Source organism: Condylura cristata, unplaced genomic scaffold, assembly GCF_000260355.1.
Source record: "Condylura cristata isolate star-nosed mole 26May11 unplaced genomic scaffold, ConCri1.0 scaffold00040, whole genome shotgun sequence".
Classification (NCBI taxonomy): Eukaryota; Metazoa; Chordata; class Mammalia; order Eulipotyphla; family Talpidae; genus Condylura; species Condylura cristata.
Window position 1 is genome coordinate 5,857,143 of NW_004567141.1, and position 21,604 is coordinate 5,878,746.

The window sequence follows — 21,604 nt, forward strand, 5'->3', positions numbered from 1 at the left end:
GGATGACTGGATTAAAAAAATGTGATACATACACACAATGGAATATTACTCAGCAACCAAAAAAAAGAAAAAAGAAAAGAAACACATGCCTTTTGCAGGAACATGGATGGAGCTGGAGAAGATCATGGTTAGTGAAATAAGCCAGAAAGAAAAAAAAAAATACTGATGGTTTCTCTCATAGCAGGAATATAACGTAACAGGCAAAAAAATAATGATAATGATGAACAGCTAAATACCAGAGACATTTAGTGGGGAATGGAGTCAAAAACAGCGGAGGGAGGAAAATGCACTTGACTGTGGTGGTGGCACATGAATGATTTGGTGATGGGAAGCCCAAGGGGATTGCAAATGAGATGGAAAAATGCACAAAATTATGTAAAAATAAACTATTATATATTAAATAATAATAATACAAAAATTAAATAAATAAAGTGCAGCACCATGGAGCTACCATAGCAACTACAGAATGAGTTTGACAACTGGCGAGGGAGCTGACCCACATGACGTGGCAGACCTCTCGACCCCACCTGCTGCCCCCCTCAGCAGTATATTTCAGTACGTTTGCCTATTCTGCTCCTCACTCTGTCTTTAGTGAATCCTCTCACCCACTCCCACACCTCTGGCATATATTCCAGTTCTGTATGCATAAATAAATCTTAGAGAAAAAAAAAAACAAAATGCAAAAGATGTAACACTAAAACTCTGTCAGTAAATCTCAGCAATTACAGTCTCTGATGAACCAGATGCTATGTGGGAGGAAGGGCAGAAGCCAGGTAGGAGGAAATTCACAGTTTAGTACAAGAGAGCTGTTCAAGAGAATACTGGGATTTCAGATCAGATAAATACCTGCCAGCAGAATATACTGCCCTTAGATTCTTTTTCAGGTGGTTGATATGGTGATACTTATCAAGTATTGATTTGGGCCCAGCAAACACTGAGCATTAAGGCAAAAGTAAAAATTAGTACATCCTGGTTCTGATCCAGAGAGAGAGAGAGGGGACACATTTAAAATCATATTAATAACCATCGAGGTTACAAATTTTGTCAACCAAGGAAAGCAGTCCAAATAAATGAAATAAGAAATAAACTGATAAACTGTCAGGTATTAAAAAAAAAAAGGAAAAAAGAAAAGCTGAGGGGGAAAAAATGAGAGCAATTTCAGAAGTCTTACATTCCTACTCCAGTTTGTGACAGTATGCAGTCACAGGCAAGCTGCGTGACTTACACCTTTTTCTTCGTGAGAAGCCTAATCTCATTGAAAAGATTAAATAAGACTACATGAACAAAAATTCATCAAATGCTAACAAATCAAATTCAGAACATGTCTATCAGATTCTATACCATGACAAATGAGACCTATCCCAGAAATGCAAGGCTGGTTTACAGCTGGAGCAATAGCCCATAAGCACACAGAAAGATGCTCAACATCATTAGTAATTTAGAAAATAAAAATCAAAACAGTGAGTTACTGCTTCAAATCCACTAGGCTGATATCATAAAAAAGACAAATAATAATAAATGTTGGGGAGGATGTGGAGAAAAAGAAGACTTCAGTGATTACTGTTGGAATGTAAAATCATGCAATTGTTACGGGAAAAATCTCGTAGTTTCTTAAAATGCTAAACACAGAGCTACCATATGACTGAAGAGTTCTTCAACTAAGTATACATCCTAAATAATTGCAAATAGGAACTCAAACATATACTTGTAATCCAATATTAACAACAGCATTATAATAAATCACCAAGTGTGTAAACAACCCAAGTATCCATTAGCAGATGATAAACAAAAAGTGGTATAAACACACATTGAATCAGTAAGGGAATAATGGAGTGGAAGTCTGATACATGCTGCAACACAGATGAAATCTGAAAATACGTGAAGTGAAATAAATCAGATTCAGAAGGACCAATACTGTTTAATTCCATTTATATGAAATGTCCAGCACAGACAAACAGAGACAGAAAGCAGACTAGTGGTCACCTGTAGCTGTGAACAATGGGCAATGGGGAGCGACCACTACTTGGTGCATGGTTTCTTTCTGGGGTGATGAAAATGTCTAGAATTGGATAGTGGCAACATTTACACATACTTAGGGGTAAATCTGATGACATGTGGGTGATATCTAAATACAGCTGTTATTAAAAAATAGTAAGTGAAAACATGCAAACTATAAAATTGCAAAATAATGCACAAACACAAGAGATTATTATGAAACAAATGAATGGCTGTGTATAGTGAAATCGTAAAGGTAGTAATTAAATCAACCAGTTCACTAATCCTTAAAATCTGCTCTGTTGGATGGGAGTGCCAGCCTGCTGTGTAATTTGCATCTTAATGTATTTATCTCTTAACTGTAGGGTACATTTACATTGAGTCCCTCTTCATCTTTGCCCAATAAAGTTATTTATTAAAGATAAAAGGATGGGAGAAGAGGACAACCCCCCCACAGAAATCTATACTAGTATCAAATTCATGAAATCTGTATCTCTACCATAGTAAGAACGGGGATTTTATTATCTTTTTAAAATTTTTTTGTATTATTTATTGATACAGAACTGGGGTACAGGCCTGAGGCTCAGGGGCAGTAAGCAGACTCATCAGAGACAGAGTGGGGAGCAGAACAGGCAGATCAACAAAGTACACTGCTGAGGGGAGCAGCAGGCGGGTCAGGAGAGGTCTGCAGGGCCACGGTCATCTCCGGGGAGGGGATAGAACTTACAATGAAAAGCAACAGTGGCTTGCTTGCAGTGCTGCGTTCCAACCCACTGTGCCACCAGGGAGGGCCCAAAATGGGGACTTTTAACTCAGTAATTATGTCAACCACCTCTTGTTTAGGTTACCAAACTAGCTTAGTAGTTCTTTCTGGTTGTCTCTTAAATCCCAAGTTTATCTATACCAGAGGAACTCTCCTCAAAGGTATGTCACTTCTCTGGCATCCTGAATACATTTTGAAACAGGTTAAGTATATGCTTATAAATATTAATAATTTATGATTATCAATAATTAATAATTATAATATTATAATATATAATATTAATAATTAATAATCCACAATTTCTAGACAGCACTGGCATATCAACCTCAGGTCAATAAACATTCCCTATTGAAGTCAATTAATTGCCAAATAAGACTTGGAGGTAAAATGTGAAAGATGAGATGATTCCTCAGCTCTACTAAGCTGACATTGTGGACAGCAAGCTCTCTGGTGTACGCTAAGTGGCACCTTGGAGCCACCCTTCCAGGGGAGCACTCTGCTGCTGCAGGAGTCTTAGGTCTTCCGCAGGTGACTTCTCACCAAGCGCTCTGTCCCCTCACGTCAGGGACCACCGTCTCCATCACCTTCCCTAAGACCTCTAGAAGTGGGAGGATGGAGCCCCCAATGCGAGGCAGGAGCAGATGCTGAAAGGACGGTGGCAGCCACAGGAGAAGGGACATTCGCCTGGAAGGAGAGTGAGAGAAGCCCCAATTCCAGCAGGACTCTACTGGAAATGTGCTGCCACTGGGTCACATCTGCCTGCCCTCTTGCCCAACGCTCCCTGGGGCCTTATGAGTCAGTGCTCTTTCTGCCCCTGCCAATTTATTTTCTAATCTTACAGCTATCATCTGAAAGGCTCTCCACGAGATTAATGAAGACAGACTGAGCAGCCACATACAGGAGCAGGCTCCTGTTCATTACAACAGGGAGGGAAGGCGGCCCACTCACAGGACCAAAGGCAGAGGAGCAAAGCTGCATCGGAAAAAGGTTAATTCCAGGGCTTCCCTGGTGGCACAAGGGGTTAAGGCTCACTGCAATTTTATTGGCAGCCACTGCAGCATGAGTTCTCTCTCTGACCCACATGGCACAGCAGACCTCTCCTGCTGCTCCCCTCAGCAGTAAATTTCAGTCTGTTCTGATTCCTACTCTGACTCTGGTGAGTCCTCTCACTTCCCACCCTCCCCCCACAACCTCTGGCCTGTACCTCAGTTCTTGAATACATAATATTTTTTTTTTTTAAAGGGAAAGGGGTTAATTCCAAAGCTGGAAAGAGCTGTCAGAACAGTATGTCTTAAGGAAACCTGGAAACCAGGAGAGAGGAGGAGGAAAGGGAAACTACTCAACTGAAGAGCAATCCTCTTCATCACTTCCTCACAGAATATGATGAGCACAAGTACAATATTTGGAACGTGATTTAAAGACTAAAAGCACTGTATAAATGTTTGCTCCATCAAGGATTATTATATTAAGTAAATTCCTATCTTTGCCTGGTTTATGCCTTGGTTTTTGCAACAGCACCCTAATAAAACTCACCAAGCATTTCATCAGCAAGACAGGAACTGAAACGAAGCAGGCTCACTGAAGAGCCCCTGGTGACACAAGAATCAATCTGGGGTCAGTGGCAGCTCACCAGCCGTCATTTGTAGACAGGGCCATCAGTTTCTCACCTCAACAAAGGGAACTCAAAGTTACCACTTCCAGAGATTCTTTTCTCTACCTTCTGCCTATTCTGTGCTTCTCCATGCTCGTCAGCTATTACTCGCACACTCTCATACTCAGTTTCTTTTTCCGCTGTTGGGAGAGCACTTTCTGAAAATAGCCAACCAAGCCTGCAGGGCTCCCAAGCCACTCAATCTCCAGTGGAAACAACCACAGCAGCAGAGGCAGGAGCACAGAAAGGAAAACAAAACTAAGTCCCAGATCACCAAGATGACTGTTAACAGAGAATGCAGAAGAGGTTTCATCTGAGTTCACCTCCCTCAATGAAGACTGGAAGATGGAAAGCCATTTCTGAGATCAGTGCTGCAGGGCCTGGGAGCCATGGTGACTGTGTGTTAGAGGGGCAAAACCAGACACCTCCCTCAAGCAAGAGAGGAGGCTAGAGTTGCACGCCTAGGGGTACTAGGATGCGATTTCTTTCTCTTTTTTTTTTTAAGATTTATTTATTTATGCATACAGAACTGGGGTACAGTTCAGAGGTACAGGGTGGCGAGAGAGGATTCACCAGAGACAGAGTGGAGAACAGAACAGGCAGATCTATGAAGTACACTGCTGAGGGGAGCAGCGGGCGGGTCAGGCGAGGTCTGCCGCGCCATGTGGGTCTCCTCGCTGGCCAGGGATTGAACTCATGCTGCAGTGGCCGCGATAGCCTCTCAGTGCTGTGCTGTGCTTTAACCCTTCCACCAGGGAGGGCCCAGGAATGCCATGATTTCTGTGAGCCTCAGTCTTCTCACTCTAAAGGAGAATATCACTATTATAACTATTTATTTCAGGTTGGCTTTTAAAGCACTTTCCAAAGGACAGTAAAATACTGGACAAGGCCCTCCCTGGTGGCGCAGTGGGTTAAATCACAGCACTAAGGAGCTAAAGCCGCTTCCGCATGAGTTTGATCCCTGCCTGCCCCGAGGTGACCACATGGTGTGGCAGACCTCTCCTGACCCGCCCACTGCTCCCCTCAGCAGTGTACTTCGTAGATCTGCCTGTTCTGCTCCCAGCTCTGTCTCTGGTGAAGCCTCTCACAAACCCTGCACCTCTGGCCTGTACCCCAGTTCTGTATGAATAAATAAATAAATTAAAAAAAAAACTGGACAAAATAGTACTGCTAGTATTCTTTTAGCTGGATAGAATACCATGTAAGAGAACAAAAGGGTGTGGGGCTGGGGTTTCCCTAAACTGCCAACGTATAGAATAAGGGGTTAATAAGTCTAAAAACTGCAAGAATCTTTCATCAAGGAACAACCACCAACATTTAAACACTTAAGATAACTGAAGTTATTAGAAAAAATACAATTGGAGGCCCTCCCTGGTGGCGAAACGGGTTAAAGCACACATTATGAAGCTCTCTGAAGCCACTGCAACATGAGTTTGATTCCCGCCAGGGAGCTGACCCACATGGCGCGACAGACCTCTCCTGACTCGTCCGCTGCTCCCCTCAGCAGTGTACTTTGTCAATCTGCTTGTACTGCTCCCTGCTCTGGCTCTGGTGAATCCTCTCACTGCTCCCACACCACTGGCCTGTACCCCAGTTCTGTCAGCACAAATAAATCTTAACAAAAAAAAAAAAAAAAAAAACCAATTGGAGATTTTACTCATTATTTGAGGGACCAACTGACACCTCATCATCCTAGCTCTCCTACCCACCTGTGACTATCTGGGTGTCTCTCTTTTTCTTTCTCTTTTTTCTAGTAATCTAGTAATCCTGCCCTCTCAAAATGTTAAAAAAAAAACAAAAAACAAAAATACAAGAGCAGGGTAAGTACTATGGAAGTATTTACAGATGACAGAGCCACAAGAAAAGCAACTTTCATACAAAATCAATAGGACATACATGGTGAGAGATTTAGGGGGAAAAACTTAAAAACAGATAGGGGCTCCACTGGTGGCAGCACAAGAGGCTAAGTCTCAGCACTGTCAAGCTCTCTGCAGCCACTGAGTCCCATCCTGTCTTGCCTGCTGCCCCCTCAGCAGTGTATTTCAGTCAGTCCACCTCTTCTGCCGCCCACTCTGTCTCTCGTGAATCCTTTCACTCCTGTACCTCTGCTCTTGTATACATAAATAAATAAGATAAAAATTAAAAGATAGGTAATCAAGAGAAATAAAAACATACGTTCATACAGAAACTTGAACTTGTTTGTTTACAGCAGAACTTTTCAAAATAGCCAAATGATGGAAAACAACCCAAAGACACAACTGGTAAGTGTATAAACAGAAGGAGTAGATCCATAACACACTGTTATTTCACCAGAAAAAAATCACGAAGTACTGATACCTGCTATAACACTGATAATCTTGAAACTATCATGCAGGCAGCAGTCCTCTGCCCACCTGTGCCTACGCAGGTGCTTCTTTCCACCCGCTCTCTCCCTCTGCAGGGCAGCAGCCTCCTGCCTGCCGGTGACTTGTACCTACAGGGACTTCTCTTCACTGACCTCCCTCAGCAGAGGCAGCTCCCCTCAAGGCTGCCTGCCTGCAACCATGCAGGCCTCTCAGCAAACCTGCCCCTTTCAGGCCAGTTCTTCCTGCCCACTTGTGTCCATGCAAGCATCTTTTACTCATCTGTCCCTTTCCCTAATAAATCTGTTCTTTTAAATATAAAATAAAAATATTATACTAAGTGAAAGAAGGCCATTTATTACATGATTCCAGTTATAGAAATGTCCAGAATAGGCAAATCACAGAGACAGGAAGTAGATAATGTCTGCCTGCGGTTGTGGGAAGTGACTGAGTATGCGGTTTCTTTTGGGGGTGATGAAAGTTTCTGGTATTAGATAGTGGAGATGGTTGGACAAATCTGTGAATATACTAAAAGTATACCACAACTGTACACTTTTTTAAGTAATGAATTTTATGGTATGTGAAGTATCTCAAAAGGGCTGTTAATGTATCATACCCATAATGAATCATATCTTTCATTTACTGTACAGCCACACACAATTTACTATATCATAATGGCACAAAGATAAAGTTCCCGAAGAGGTTCCAGAAACCATGTTATGTCACCCCTGGGATTTTGTTTTTCTCGCCATCTCATCATATTTACCAGTTTCCAGAGAGCTACTCTTTTCCTGTCATTAACCATTCAGGAGGCAAAGAGGATGAGGAGTTATCTTCTTAGATCCTGAATGCAAACCTCATGTCCCAAGGGGACCACAAGGTGATTTTTATCTTAACTTGAGTGACTTGATTCTCAGGGTCTAGTCCCTGAGAGTAGCTCTCACTCTTGTCAGTGAGCCTGCCATGTAGCTCCCTCACATTCGTACCACAAAGACCTGCCAGGACAAAGGACAAGATAGCACCAGGCCAGGGCCCAGAAAGCAAAGGTTTTGTTCTTAACCCCAACTCCGACCAGTTTACAGACCTCGGGTAAGTCACTCTCTATAGGGAAAACAACCACTTGCCTGAACTTCCTCAAGAAGATAATGGGCAACTAACACTTTACAAACCTCAAAGGGACTGTGGATACACAAAGGAGCACCAAAACCACTGTACTCTGAGCTTGGTCTTAAAACTTCTTCCTTTTGGTTTCTCTCAGCAGGAAGATAACGGACCAGGCGAGAAAATAATGATGAACAGGGGTGGGGTGGGGAGTGGGACCAAAAACAGTGGGGGGAAGGAAATACACTGGACTGTGGTGATGGCACATGGGTGATTTGGTGATGGGAAACCCAAGGGGATTGCAACTGAGACGGAAAAATGCACAAAAATACATAAAAATAAACTACTATAAAATTTTTAAAAAATATATAAGTTAAACTCTTAAAATGAAAAAAAAAAATAAAAAACTTCCACTCTTGGGAGCCTCTCTGGCGGCCTGGGTAAGTCTGAGCACTACAAAAACAAAAGCCCACCACAAAAAATAAAAAAAAAAATTTTTAAATAAAAAAAACTAAGAAGGGTCTGGGGAAGTCACTCACAAGTGAAGGAGCAGATGACTTGACTTGGGAATGAATGTGGCATGAGGGGAAGCTGGAGGTTGTGTCTTTGAAGGTGAAAGTATCGCGCGGTATCGTGCGCAGTGTTGAGATCCAAAGTGTACTTCTGGGAGTGCGCAGCAAAGGTAAAAATGATGGCAGTTAAGGGAGAAAAATAAAACACATTCAGGGAACACCAAGTGTGTCAGCCAAGGGAGACCCGTAAGCAGAGACTCACTACCCAGAGTGAGAGGTGCTGTGACAGAGGGAGGATGGGGTGAGCAACTGTGCTGGGAACAGGCAGGGGAGCGCTTCCCCAAACTGTCAGTGTTTGGTGTGAGGCTTGAGGAATGAGCAGGCCGTGCTCCACCCAAGGGGGGCAAGATGAAGCATGGTGGTGGTGTTTCAGAGTGGGGGCCAGAGTGCCCACGCCTTTGAAAGGAACCCACCGCTGGGGAAGGCTCTTGATGCTGGGGAAGGCTCTTGATGTGTCTGGGATGGGTGGGAGGTGTGGGGAGTCGGGAACAGGCCCAAGGACAAGTGCTGGAAGGAAATGGAATTCAGCCCTGGAATAAACCAGGTTTCTGTTCTGTTCTAGGGCAGAACAAACAACTCTGGCTAACAGTCTGGGCACACAGTCCATTACAGGTGGTCAGGACTACACTGCAGAGTCCAGGCTGAAGTGTCCACATGCATATTAGCCTGTCCCACATCACTGCCCCGTCAACTCCAAGAGCAACTCAGCTTATTTAAAGACCCTCTGTACCAGGCAAGGACAATCTGAGTTGTGCTTTTCTCTGTATGCCACCTCTTGACTCTCAACTCTCCTTTAACCCTGTCACATATTCCCCTTCTGCCTTTCCCACAGGAGTTATGAACCCAGATTTTTATTAGATTCAGGAGGGAGGAAGAGAAAAAGTAGCAGTTATATATTTACTCGCCTGTCTTTCTTCAGTAGAATGTAGTTTATAGTGTGTCCCCCATGCTGGGAGCACAGCCTAACATGAACATATATTTAATGAATGTGTTGAATGAACAAGAAATTCCCATATCCCAGACCAACAAATGGCCTAATGAGGGAGTGGTGTCTTTCCCATGCCTTCTCAGTCTTTTTTTTAACATGCCAGGCCTCAAGTTCATGACTGGTACAAAGCATCAGCTAAAGCACAAACAACTATTTGCCTCCCCATACTACGCCCACCTAAGAACACTTGGATTTCTGAGTGCTCAACTGAATGAATGATCTAAGCCTGATCCTGGGGCTATGAAACCCTTCGGCACAGGAAGTGCCAGGCCCTTCCCTACCAAGAGGCCTTGTGTCCCCGCCCCACTTTGCTCTCCCTCCTCCTTTCCTGCTCTGGTAGCCTCAATTCCACAGTCAAATTTCTAGGGGCTGTTACTGGTTAGATTTTAACTGACCCTTTGTTTTGGTTTTCTACATAACTATGGGGGAGGATGTTAGTTTAATGTGAAGTTATAAAAGCTCCTAAAACCCCATCATTTTAAAAGATTTCTGGCAGAGAGGATTTTTTTGCACCTCTGACAGTGTTAGATGGAAAAAGAGCTAAGGTTTCAGACAGGAGTCTGGAAATTTTGCTTTAGTTAACTTCCCACTTATTTTAACTATTATTTATGGAAGTCTACTGTATGGCAGGTACTAGGTTAAGTGTCATAGTTAAAGAGTGACCAACCCTTGCCCCTAAGGTGTTCACAACCCATTGAAGAAATTCATAACAGAGTGGAGACACTGTTGTAAACCCTTGGGGGCACAAGAAGCACTAATTTCAGTAGGAGTGCCTGTTGCAAGGCAGAAGTTCTCCAAGTACCGACCGCTGGCGAAACCATTAGCGAAAAGTGTCACTAGCAAAAGCGTCACATGCTAAGCAGGTCAATTCTTAGGCCCCAATCAAAATTACTAGGTCGGGAATTTGGATACCAGGCCCAATAATTTGTATCTTAACAAGCTCCTGGCTAATTTTGATGCATGTGAAGGCTGAGTAGCTCTCACTTTAGGCAACCTAGTCCTTCCTTAAAAAAATGAACTCAGACTCCTAATCACAGCAACCAGGAGCTACATTCTTATTCCTTTCTGACCAACCTCACAACTTTTCTCATCAACCCACTGCAACCTTGCCAGAGGTCGTGAAAATCCTCATGGGCTAAATCTGTCGCTCTACCCACCCCTCTCCTCCCTCCCAGGGCCATCTGACACTTCTGACCATTCCTTCCCTCACCTCCAAGACTGCATGGCTCCCTTCTGCTTCTCTTTCGTCAGCCCCCCTCCTCTGTGGAGCCCTTCCTCTCCCTCTCCTTTGACTGGAGGGCCCTCGGGGTCCTGTCCAAGCCCCTTTTCATGCTATCCCTGCTTTGTGCTAGTGTCCAGATGTGGGTGACCTGCAAAGTGATTGTCTGGCTCAGAATACCCTTCTGACCTGGTCCAGCTGCAACTGCGCATCTTCCCGGGTGCCCACAGGCACTTTCAAAAATAAGCGTCCTGTCCCTGAAATCCTGCTCTAGAGTTCCCCTCCCACTGAATGTTGTCCAGCAGTGGAGCCAGTAAGGGCAGTTAGTAAGGGCGCTATCTCTGCCCCTTCCGGTCCTCTCCCCCGCATAACCACTGACTTCACCTTTCACTTTTCATCATCTCCAATGTCACTTCTCTAGTAGAGACCTCCCACATCCTCCTGCCCAGACTGCCAGTGTTTTCCCAATTCAGCTTTCCTCTCTCCACTCATTCTTCCAATTGCAATGTCCACACTGCTGCCTGATGATTCTGCTGTTCTCAATGCATATCTGACTATGACCTACTGGAGTCTCCAAATGGTTGTCCCAGGCCCTTAGGATGAAGCCCAAACCTCTAGCAGGAGGATCCTTAGGTGCTCAGAACTAGCAGGTGCTAGTTCCCTTCCAGTTTCATTTAATTAGCTGCTCTGCGGTTTCGCTGTAGCTCACAGCCTTTCTAACAGCACCATCTCCTTTCTTGCCTTCGGTTGGCTGCGCCATCCCTCTGCCTGGATGTTCCCTCTCAACTCTGGCTCTCACTTGGGGCCTCAAGTTAAAGGTCCCTTCCGCTAGGAACTATTCTGCAGTGCCCCTCCCTATTTTGACTGATATCAGGGGAGAGAGCTCAGGAAGCTATCCTACACTCCTGCTTACTTCTACCTCCCCCACAAAACCATAAGCCTCCTGCGGGCAGGATATGCAACTCAGCTCGAGCAGGCTTCCCAGTACCACGAGGAGTACCAGTCAGTGGAGATTTGTTAGTTGGACCAACCTTCTGACTTGAATATTCCTAAACCTGAGCCATGTTCCTGTGAGGACACTAAAACCCTAGTTGTTTTTTGCCCCCATCCCCAGAGCTCTGAGGAGAAAACAGTCTGCAGTTCTAGCCTCATACAAGGTCCCATTCACAAAGCTATTTACTACACTCTCTCCAGCCACCTCCCCCCAGAACAACAGTGGCCTTTCTCTGCAGCAGCAGTCTCTTGGAGGGAAGCTTCTGAGGGCCCTGCTCTGGGAAATGAATGGGGCCAGCCTGGGGCAGGGAGGACAATAGCAAGGCGGGCCTTGTACCGCAGACCCCTGCAGGGAAAGGCAGCTCCGAAACCAGGCCACCAGTACTCTCAGTGGCTGAAGGCAAGCAACCCTAACAAGGCTGCTCTGTCCCCAGAAGAAACAGCAAGTGCCCAAGACCTAGCACCCAGAGAACAAGGGGAGTTTCTGGTCTCAGTTCCTGGCAGCAATGTTTAGAGTTGCTTTCTTGAAATCCCTTGGCTGGGTGTGGAGAGAACTGGAAATGTCAAGAATGAGCTACAGTTTCCAGTCAGGAGATAACAGGTAGGATACACCTTGCATGAGGACAACAAAACTGGGCCATAGAAGACACTGCAAAGAAATGAAGAGACATGACTGCTGAACCCCAAACAACAGGATATGATACCATAACTAACAGAAAATAGGCAAAGAATAGAAGAACTAACATTTATTAGTCTATCAAGTGCTTGGTAACCTGCTAAAATTTTTACATAAGGTGTTTTATACAAACAAAAGACATCGAGTCCAACTGCTATGTGCCAAAGGGATGTTCAGTAACATAAAATGTAGTTTGATGGCTTTTTTTTTAAAGATTTTATTTTTTGCATAGAAGAACTGGGGTACAGGCCAGAGGTGGGGGGGGGGGTGAAAGCAGAGACAGAGTGGGAAACAGATCTACTGAAACACTGCTGAGGGGAGCAGCAAACCAGACAGGAGAGGTCTGCTGTGCCATGTGGGTCAGCAACCTGGCCGGGGATCAAACTCATGTCCCAGTGGCTGGCAATAGCTTGACAGAGACTTTAACCCCTGAGCCACCAGGGAGGCCCCCCACACCCCAGTTTGATGCTATTAACCAGAAAAGGTTTCTGTGAAGGAAATAAATCTGGGGGAGGAGGGCTCTAGGAGGAAGGGTAGAGCTCATAACGAGTGTGTGCAATGAATGACGTGGCCACGGAGAGAGGCTGGCTGACTATCCAAAGCAGGGTAAAGCACATATGACCTAAAGCATGTAAGGGTCATGTAACACCGATAGCTAGTGAGAGGTGGACTGACCTGAAGGAAGATGTCAAGGATCCTGAGTTGGGAATTGGGCTGAATGTTTTACATTTTTAACAACTTCCCAGGTGATACCAACACTAGGAGTTCATACTTTGACTGCACTGCCTTAGACAGCTGGGCTCTGAATTAAACTAATTCTCCTGTTTTTACAACAGAATCTTTGTTGTCTATTCCAGGGTTTGTGTGTGTGTGAGAGGGGGGTTTCTAAGCAAAGAAGGATTCACCTTAGGATGATGATTTACACACCTGATTTCCCTTTTTATTGATGTATAATTGACATACAATGTTATACTAACTCCACATATACAACATGATTCAATATTTGTATACAGTTGACCAAGGATACATGAAAAAGATGCTCAACATCTCTAATTTTCAGGGAAATGCAAATTAAAACCACAATGAGCTATCACCTCACACTGGTAAGAAAGGCTATTATTCAAAAAGACAAGAAAAAACAAGTGTCAGCAAGGATGCAGAGAAAAAGGAACCCTGGGCACTGTTGGTGGATACAAATTGGTGAAGCTACTACAAAAAACAGTATGGCAGTTCCTCTTGAAATCAAAAACAGAACTACTAATGTGACCCAGCAATTTCATTGCTGCATATTTATATGAAGAAAGTGAAGGTGGTATCTCAAAGAGATAAGCTCACCGCGTTTTCACTGCAGCATTAGTCATAATGCCCAAGGTAGGGAAACAGCCTGACGTATCACCGAGGATGAAGGGGTAAAGAAGAGGTGGTTTACATATATTTAATGGAGTTCTACTCATGCACCTAATTTTTAACGACTGTGGTGGGTTTGTTCAATGTTCCCAGAGTCACAGCTGTCATTCTTGAGTTTAGAATCAACATGGGCCTGAGCTCTCAAATACAGGCCTTCCAATGGCAGCCAGTGTTCAGACCAGTCTGGGGTATTTGCCAAGCCAAATAAATGTCTTATCAAGACTCCCCATATGTTGGCACTGTAGAATTCACAAAATGCTTTAACACAAATCCTGATCACCCAGCTGAGTGGGGCTCACAAAAGATCTGCTCACTCAAAGTCCTATACTCTCTAATGCTACTAGGATAGTTCCGGCACAGGTATTCCTCTAGCCCTGGATTGTGGTCTACTAGGTGGGAGTGGGGTATGATTAACTGACCAGGATCGTGCACATACATGCTAATTTCCAACCATGATCCAGTATCCTAAAGGAACTTCCTTTCCCTCCTTTCCAAAGGCTGCACCAAAGAACTCCAGCAATTTGATAGAAATGGTCTAATCTAAGGGTCTTAGCAACATAAATATCATTCAATATGCAGCATTCAGTGAACTACTGGGCATGAGCAAGAGACAAAGTCAGTCAATGATGATGGTCCCTTGATGGTCTTATGAGAGTCATATGAGCAGTTCTCAAAAACTTGAGAATCAAATTTGATTCAGCCTTAACACACCTTGCTGATTTACCTTCCATATGGTTTTCAAATCTTATTCCTCTTCATGGTTCCCACAATATCTTAGGACATCTGTGTTCTGAATTAAGTAAGTTCTCCTGTTCTTACAAAAGAATCTTCCTTGCTTATTCCAAGGGGGAAAGGGGGATGAGGAGAGAGCTGAGCAAGCAGGATCCACCTTAGGATAAGATCCTGCATATTTGATTTTCTTTTTTATTTGTGTAACTAACACACAACATTATACTGGTTACAGGTATACAACATGATTCAGTATTTGCATACAGTTGGTCAATGGGTACATGAAAGGATGTTCAACAACTTTAATTCACAGGGAAATGGAAATCAAAACCATGAGACATCACCTCACACAGGTTGGGAAGGCTATTATCAAAAAGAGGAGAAATAACAAGTGCTGATCCTCCCTAGCCCTTAGGATAAAGTCCAAAACCTCTACCAGGAGGATTTTCAGATCCCAGGCTCCTAGAAGCATTAAACTAATTGCTCTGTGTTGTAAAAACTGGTTCACCCTTGTGGTCCCAAACTCTCCAGAAACCTACATGTTAGTATCAGAATTCTCACTTTAAACACTATTTAACTCACCATGTAATACACCAACCTCCCTTTTTCCTATCACCTCAGGTCTCAATACCTTTACCTGTTCCCTCTTCAGCCCCCCACTCACCTTGTCAATCTAACTTTTCTTTTGTCTATAAACAAAGACCAACAAACTGACCGTCCCAAGATCACACCATGCACAGTTGTCCCAGAACCTTTGCTGACGCTGTTCTCCTGGTCTGAGAAGACCTAGTCTCTTGGTCTCCTTCTTCCTTTCACCTACATAGTTGTAACTACTGCTGACAATTCTAATGAGCACCAACTTTCTACTCTTCTCTAAATGTACCTTTTTGGTAAACATCAAGATTCAGCAATTACATACTATCTTTTTACTGTTTTGTGTTGTTTCATCAACAACATTTCCCAACAAGAATGCAAGCTCCACATTCCTGCACAGTATCTATCAGAACACCAAGAACTAGCAGAGCAGGGAGTTATTTGATAAATATCTGCTGTGCAACCGAGCGCAAGTGCCACGGGTCAGAGTCACTGCTAGAAGCCAGGCCATGAATGGTGAGCCTCCTTACCATTTTGTAACAGCTTCAAATAAAGTAAGAAGAAAGGATTAGAAATCAAGAAAATCACTTCACTCAGACTTTTCAAAGTCCCTGTTCAAATATTCATATCTTAGTTGATTCTTTAGAATGAGAAGGAAAATCTTTAAATGTCAATAAAAAATTAGAAAATTAGTAGTGATATTAGAGACTATACTGAAACCTGAATTAAAAGAGAATGAAAGTTAAATTGTAGCAAAGGAAAGTTTGGGATTCAAACAAAGATTTAATTGTCGAACTCACTGAACTATCTTCTGGAAACTATCACTGAAAATGGGAGTCTTAACTGGTACAAGAGACAGCCACATCCTATCTGGAGTCAAGGGGAAAGCACAAAGCGAACCCGTAAGGCTCACAACTTTGGTGAGTTTTCCCTCAAGCCCGTCCCAGTGGTTTAGTACTGCAAATCTGGGTGTTCTTTCAGTTAAACACCTTCCAAGCCCTACTCCAACTGTATAAAGGGCCATGGACTTCTCAGCCCCTCCCCGCTCCCATTTCATCACATAGCTCCCTAATCTTTTCAAACTTTCATTTTCACTGGTTTTCAGGAAGGTCAGATAAATATTCCTGGAAAAAAGTCCTGGCTCACTGGAAGAAAGGACACAAAGCATTAAGTTTTCAGCTCAAAGAACAAAACAAGAAATCAAATCTTTGAGGTTGGCTAGCATAACTGACCCATCTATTAGCTCAGACCCCAGTGTTCTTCCCTAAGAACACTAATATCCTTCCATGGAAGAGCTAACATGTCTTTTAATAAATTAATGACTACTCTCTTCTTTTGAGATCAAATTCTGTGCTCTTTGGTGCTGTTTACCCCCATGTGGTGAAGGAATTACCTTGGATGCCACCTATAGGTCACTGTTTTGGGTCTTTTCCCAATGGGTGATTGAGAAAAGAAAGAATACAGAGTCTGTGAGGAAAGGAGTTTCCAAGTCACACGATAAATATAGGAACTAAGCTTCACACATCAACAGATTTTTAAAGGTATCATCACTAAGATACGAAGCAGATTCAGTCTCTGTGGTTACAGTGCCCCTCGGGTTATGAAGTCAGTTAGTAAAGTCCTTTCACATCAGGACCCCAGAACCTCAAAGTTGTTTCCCAAGCACACTCTACTCCAGTGAGGATATGCTTCCAGAACTGCTGTCTTTATACTAATCTGGGAATTAGCTCTGTGTCTCTTATTTCTCATGAACTTTTACTGTCATTAAGTTTTCATATTTTTTGTCTATCCTCCTGAATGGGCAGACAGGAATCCTGACAGTTCTTTGACCAGTTTAAAAAAGCTCAATGTTAATCAATGGTCCACTCAAATGTTTTTGAGTATCTAAAGTCTGTCTCACACAGCAGTAATGGTGATGAAAAGCCAAATACTTATTCATCTGTACATCCACTGCCTCAGTTCACCACAGTTCCAGACAGGGGAGGGTACATCCTGGAGAACACTCATCATTTCAAGAGTCTAACTGCTGTTAGTGCTAGATGGTGTCACTTGGATGATCATCCTTCTGAACTAGGAAGAAATTGAGGATTTCTTGGTCTCAGAGTTCACAGAGCACCTGAAGTCCAGGTGGGAAGAGTGAATAGTTGGAGGTGCAATGCACCCTGCACCCCCTCCACTTCTCAGATAAGCCCAGTCTCTCAACCTCTTCCCTCGAACTCCTTCATATACCTCAAAGGAGATTTTGCCTCTTTTTTACAGAAAGGTTCACTGGGGAATGGTGACACTTGATAAAAAGGTGCCTGGTGAAGAACAGTTCCTGAGTCTTAATTTATACTGGATTAGGAAAATCTTGTTTCTAAAATAGGGAATGGCCCAGAGATCACAAAACAAATACTTTCCATCCCCATTCAAGTAGTCAAAGCTGCTCTCATTCAACAAAATTCCTGGGGTGGAGATTCAATGATCTTCCTCTTCTCAAATTCTTCTAGATCATCACCCAACCCTGACACTGCAACAGTGTGCCTTCTTTTTGACCAAGCATTACTACAAAAAAGCCTGTTCGCTCAGGTCAAATTCTTCAAAGTCAATGCAAAAGTCTTTCAGTCATCCTTAATTTGTTTTGGACTACTTTGATTTTGATAAGCAAAATCAAATCTGTGAGTTTATCATCTAAATTTATATGGAGCTTTACAATTTAGAGAGCATTCTGAAATATATTATTGTATTTTATTTGCTTCTTTCAATAGCCCCATGAAAGCAATGCCATCAATGCTGTGATCTTCAAATGACATGCTAGCTGAAAATGTTTGAGAACTGGAAAGCACTTCACATAAATGAGTTATTGCTCTACATATGAGGAAACTAGAGGAGGCATGTGACTTCCCCAAGGTCACATAGTTAAGGGGAAAGCCAGGGCTCAAACTAAGAACTCTAGGATTAAATCTAGTATTTCGCCCGGCTTGGTCTTCACATGAGCTAACTAAAAGCTTTTTTATGGACACACACCCAAACCCATCTGGTCATCTCAAAAACACATGCAAGGAGAACTAGGCAAGTGGATATAAAAACTTAGCAAGCTCAGTACCATTCCTGTAAAAGTATTCCGAGTGCATTATCTTTGCTTGTAATAGCAAACATTTTTAGAAACCTTGAAAAGACTACATTAATGGCAATATGTTATGCAGTGACAAAAGGGGTAAGATACAAAATACTTATACTTCTTTAGTCCATCTTTCAGCAACAACAATTAACACTAAAAAGTAAAGACACCTCACAAATGTTTCATATTTCTATGAAACAGACTTATGCCCTGAGAGGGTATAACACACCATCCTGAAAGCCTTCTCTAAGTGGCCTTACCTGCACTACATTTGAAATTAACATATGAAAGTTTAAACCATCTGAAATGGAAGAATTTATACTTGCTGACATGCTAATTTATTCCACAATTCCTTCATCAAATAGTCACTTGAAGCAGTTACCCCTTGCAAAGCTAGACAATAGGATATACCAGAAGAAACCAAACATGGTTGCTGTCTTGATGGAACCCAGTCTAGTGCTGCTTTTATGTAGTTCTCAGGAGTCACGTACCTTACCTAGTTCCTCAATTAGACTGAATGCTCTCTGGAAGCAAGAACTGTATACTTGAGTTTTCTGAAACACACTAACAGCACCTATGCTAGTCTTTCTACAGACCAAACTGTTAAGGAGACTCTTGACTCCATCATCTACAACATTTTTTTACAGTCTTTCCCTCCAATATGGTGTAAGATTGTGAATTATTTAAAATTTGTAGGGTCCTGAACCAGTCAAGTGGCAAGATTCAATGCAAACTGAAGGGGACCCCAAACCGGCTCTAATGGGGAAGACAACTGGCTTGTAGAATGCTCTCATCTTGCCAGGTGTAGTATCTCACAGGAGAAAATGGTGCTCTGACTACAGAAACTACAGGTGCCAGTCTGTAGTCTGTTGTTGTTAGCAAGTAAAGTATATCCTGCCCGACTGCAAAAAGAATACAGCAGTGCTTCCATGGACCACAGGACAGCCAGATCAGGGTGCAGTTACAACAGGATTCAGAATCAGCAGACCTAATTCTTGAGTCCAGAATCTGACTGACAGAAATGAGGTTAAATCACACCGGGCAAGGCAGGAAGCTTCTCTGAACCTCAATTACCCCTTCTGTGAAATGGAAATAATCACTGACTTGTCCACCTCACAGACTTATCAGGAGGCTCAATTGAGGTATGTTCTACAAAAGCACTTAGGAAATCCTACCATGCTATAGAAATAAATGTTGGAAAGACTTGAGGAAAGAAAAACCTCAGCCCAGGAATCCTCACTACCCCCTCCTGTTTGCACCCCCTGACACCTGGGTCTCCATCTTTTCACATCCTTGAATTCAGACATAATTCACATCCAGTTCTTAAAAAGGCAAGTGCATTAACTCCAATCTCCATAGGGATGAAAAGAGAAGCCAGCCATGTAACCACTTCCACTGTTTGTCTTTACATGCCTTAGCTCTCCATTTCTACAGAGAGGCCAGCAGAGAAGGAAGAGCCATTTGAACCAGCCACACATACTTTTTTGTCCTTTACATCTGCCTTCTGTCCACTGCCAAGTCAGGATCCCATCTGCAGAGTGCTGAACTAATCTAAATAGGACGGTGAGGCAGTACACAGATTAGTGTTTGTGAGAGATTATATGCATTTTAAGCCACATTCCACAGCCAAGAAGAAATTATTAGCATGGATAATCAAAGGTTATCTGGATGTGGAGAAAGCAATCACTCCCTTGCAAATATTCCTCCCTAGCTCTCAATATTTTTTCCAGGTCTAATCCTTTCATCTACTTGGTCAGTCCTCTAATCACCCATTCATCCAGTTTGGATGTGTGAGGCACCTCCAAAAACCCTCTCTCAGGATTCTCAAGGAGAAAAGGTTGGGCTAGGAAGGGAAGAGAAAAGGAAAGACAGTGTACAAAGTTGTAAGTGCAGTGTTACCAGAGATGGGGAGGTTGTACAGACTGTTTGAGGGGTGGGGAGCAAAAACATTCTGTGACAGGGCTCTAAGGGCCAGTGCCTCTGCCCATGAGGCCTAAGAACCCAAAACAACCCCTTCCATCTTGGGAGTGGGAAGGCCCATTCTGCAGAGTCAAGCATATGAAGAACAGCTTGGAGGACTAAACCTAGAACATCAGGCCCCTGGCTGGTCTCACCTTAAACCCTAAGCTGGAAGAGGCCATTCCCAGACCTGAATGGGTACAAAGGGTGTTTCTATCCTCTCATTCAGGCCAAGAACATGCTCCTTACTGGAGAAATGGCATCCACCTCTTCCATAAGCCCCACCATTCCCTAACAACCAGGCTGTGAGGTCCATTCCCCCACTAGGGCCCTTCCCTTCCCCCCAACACCTAAAGCCAGTTCCAACCCCCTCCTTGGGGAGCTCATGTGACCAGCCTGTGCAGCCTCCAACCCCCTGGGCTGGTAAGTTAGGGACTCAAATTCAGCCTCCAGGCTGGCAAAAGTCAAAGGTGGCTGGAAGCATTTCCCCCTATTTCTCCACCGCAGTTGGCTTCACTGTAGTTCATATTTAAAAAACACTGAATCAGAAGATGTGTTGGAAGGGGGTGTGGGGTGCCTATAAACACACAAGCCCAGACAGTCCCTGGGCTTTGGTAAGACCAAAGCTTCTACTCCAAGACCCACAGCCCACCCAAACCCTTCTCTTGCAACCTTTTATCAAAATGCAATACCCTCCCTCCCAATCCTCCCCTAAGTGTTGAAAAAAAGCCATATTATTAGCCAACCTACCTGTCTATACTCTGGGGTAGCCTTACACTCATGGTTTCTTGGTGTCTCCACGGCTCCAGAATCCAGTAGTTTTGATGTCTTGATCAGGAATGAATTGCTTGCAATTTTTAAGAAAGATGAGAGGAGGGCCTCCTTGAAGACTCAGTCCTTTTCCCGAGGGTTCTCAGGACCCTGGTAACTGAAGCTCCGCTCCACTTGTACCAGTTAACATGGTCTCCTTTCTTAGCCCCTCTTCCCCTCCCCCCCTTAAAAAAAAAAAAAAAAAAAAAAACGAAAGAAAAAGAGGAAAAGCTACGACCTTCTTCGAAACCAAAAACCCAACCACAAATCTCTTCAAGGTTAGCGCTATGGGCTAACAAATGAATCACAGGAAGAATGTGACTTCAAAATATCAGTCTTAACTGCAAAACACAGATAAAACCCATCCTTTAATCCAGTTTCCCCAGCTGTTGGCAAGACAGCCTCAAGCTCCAATGGGGAAAAAATTCTCTGTTTTCCAATGCCTTAAAAAGACAACAAATATATTTGAGAAAATTTAAAAAAAAAGGAAAAATAAATCCGAATTGACACTTGGAGAAAAAAATCTTCCAGCTGATTTGCACCGTGAAAAATAAATAAAACCATACACTAGTATGTACACAACAGCACTCCAAGCCCAGTGCAACCCTGGGAATCAAAATTATGAATTTTTTTTAAAAAAAGCTCTTACACGAAAGGTTTTGAAATTCTCCAATGAGCCAATCGCACCAAAAAAAAAAAAAAAAA

General features: G+C 43.3%; 1 protein-coding gene across 3 annotated transcripts in view; it reads right to left on the bottom strand.

Moving 5' to 3' along the window:
- ARHGEF11 (Rho guanine nucleotide exchange factor (GEF) 11) overlaps nucleotides 1–21,070 on the bottom strand; it is a 99,367-nt gene extending 78,297 nt beyond the window's left edge. For all 3 annotated transcript variants that reach the window (XM_012733340.1, XM_012733339.1, XM_012733338.1), the window contains exon 1: nucleotides 20,840–21,070. In XM_012733340.1, coding sequence (XP_012588794.1) covers nucleotides 20,840–20,871 — 32 coding nt within the window. In that variant the 5' untranslated portion in view covers nucleotides 20,872–21,070. The remainder of the gene's footprint in view (nucleotides 1–20,839) is intronic.
- Nucleotides 21,071–21,604: the final 534 nt, after the last annotated feature.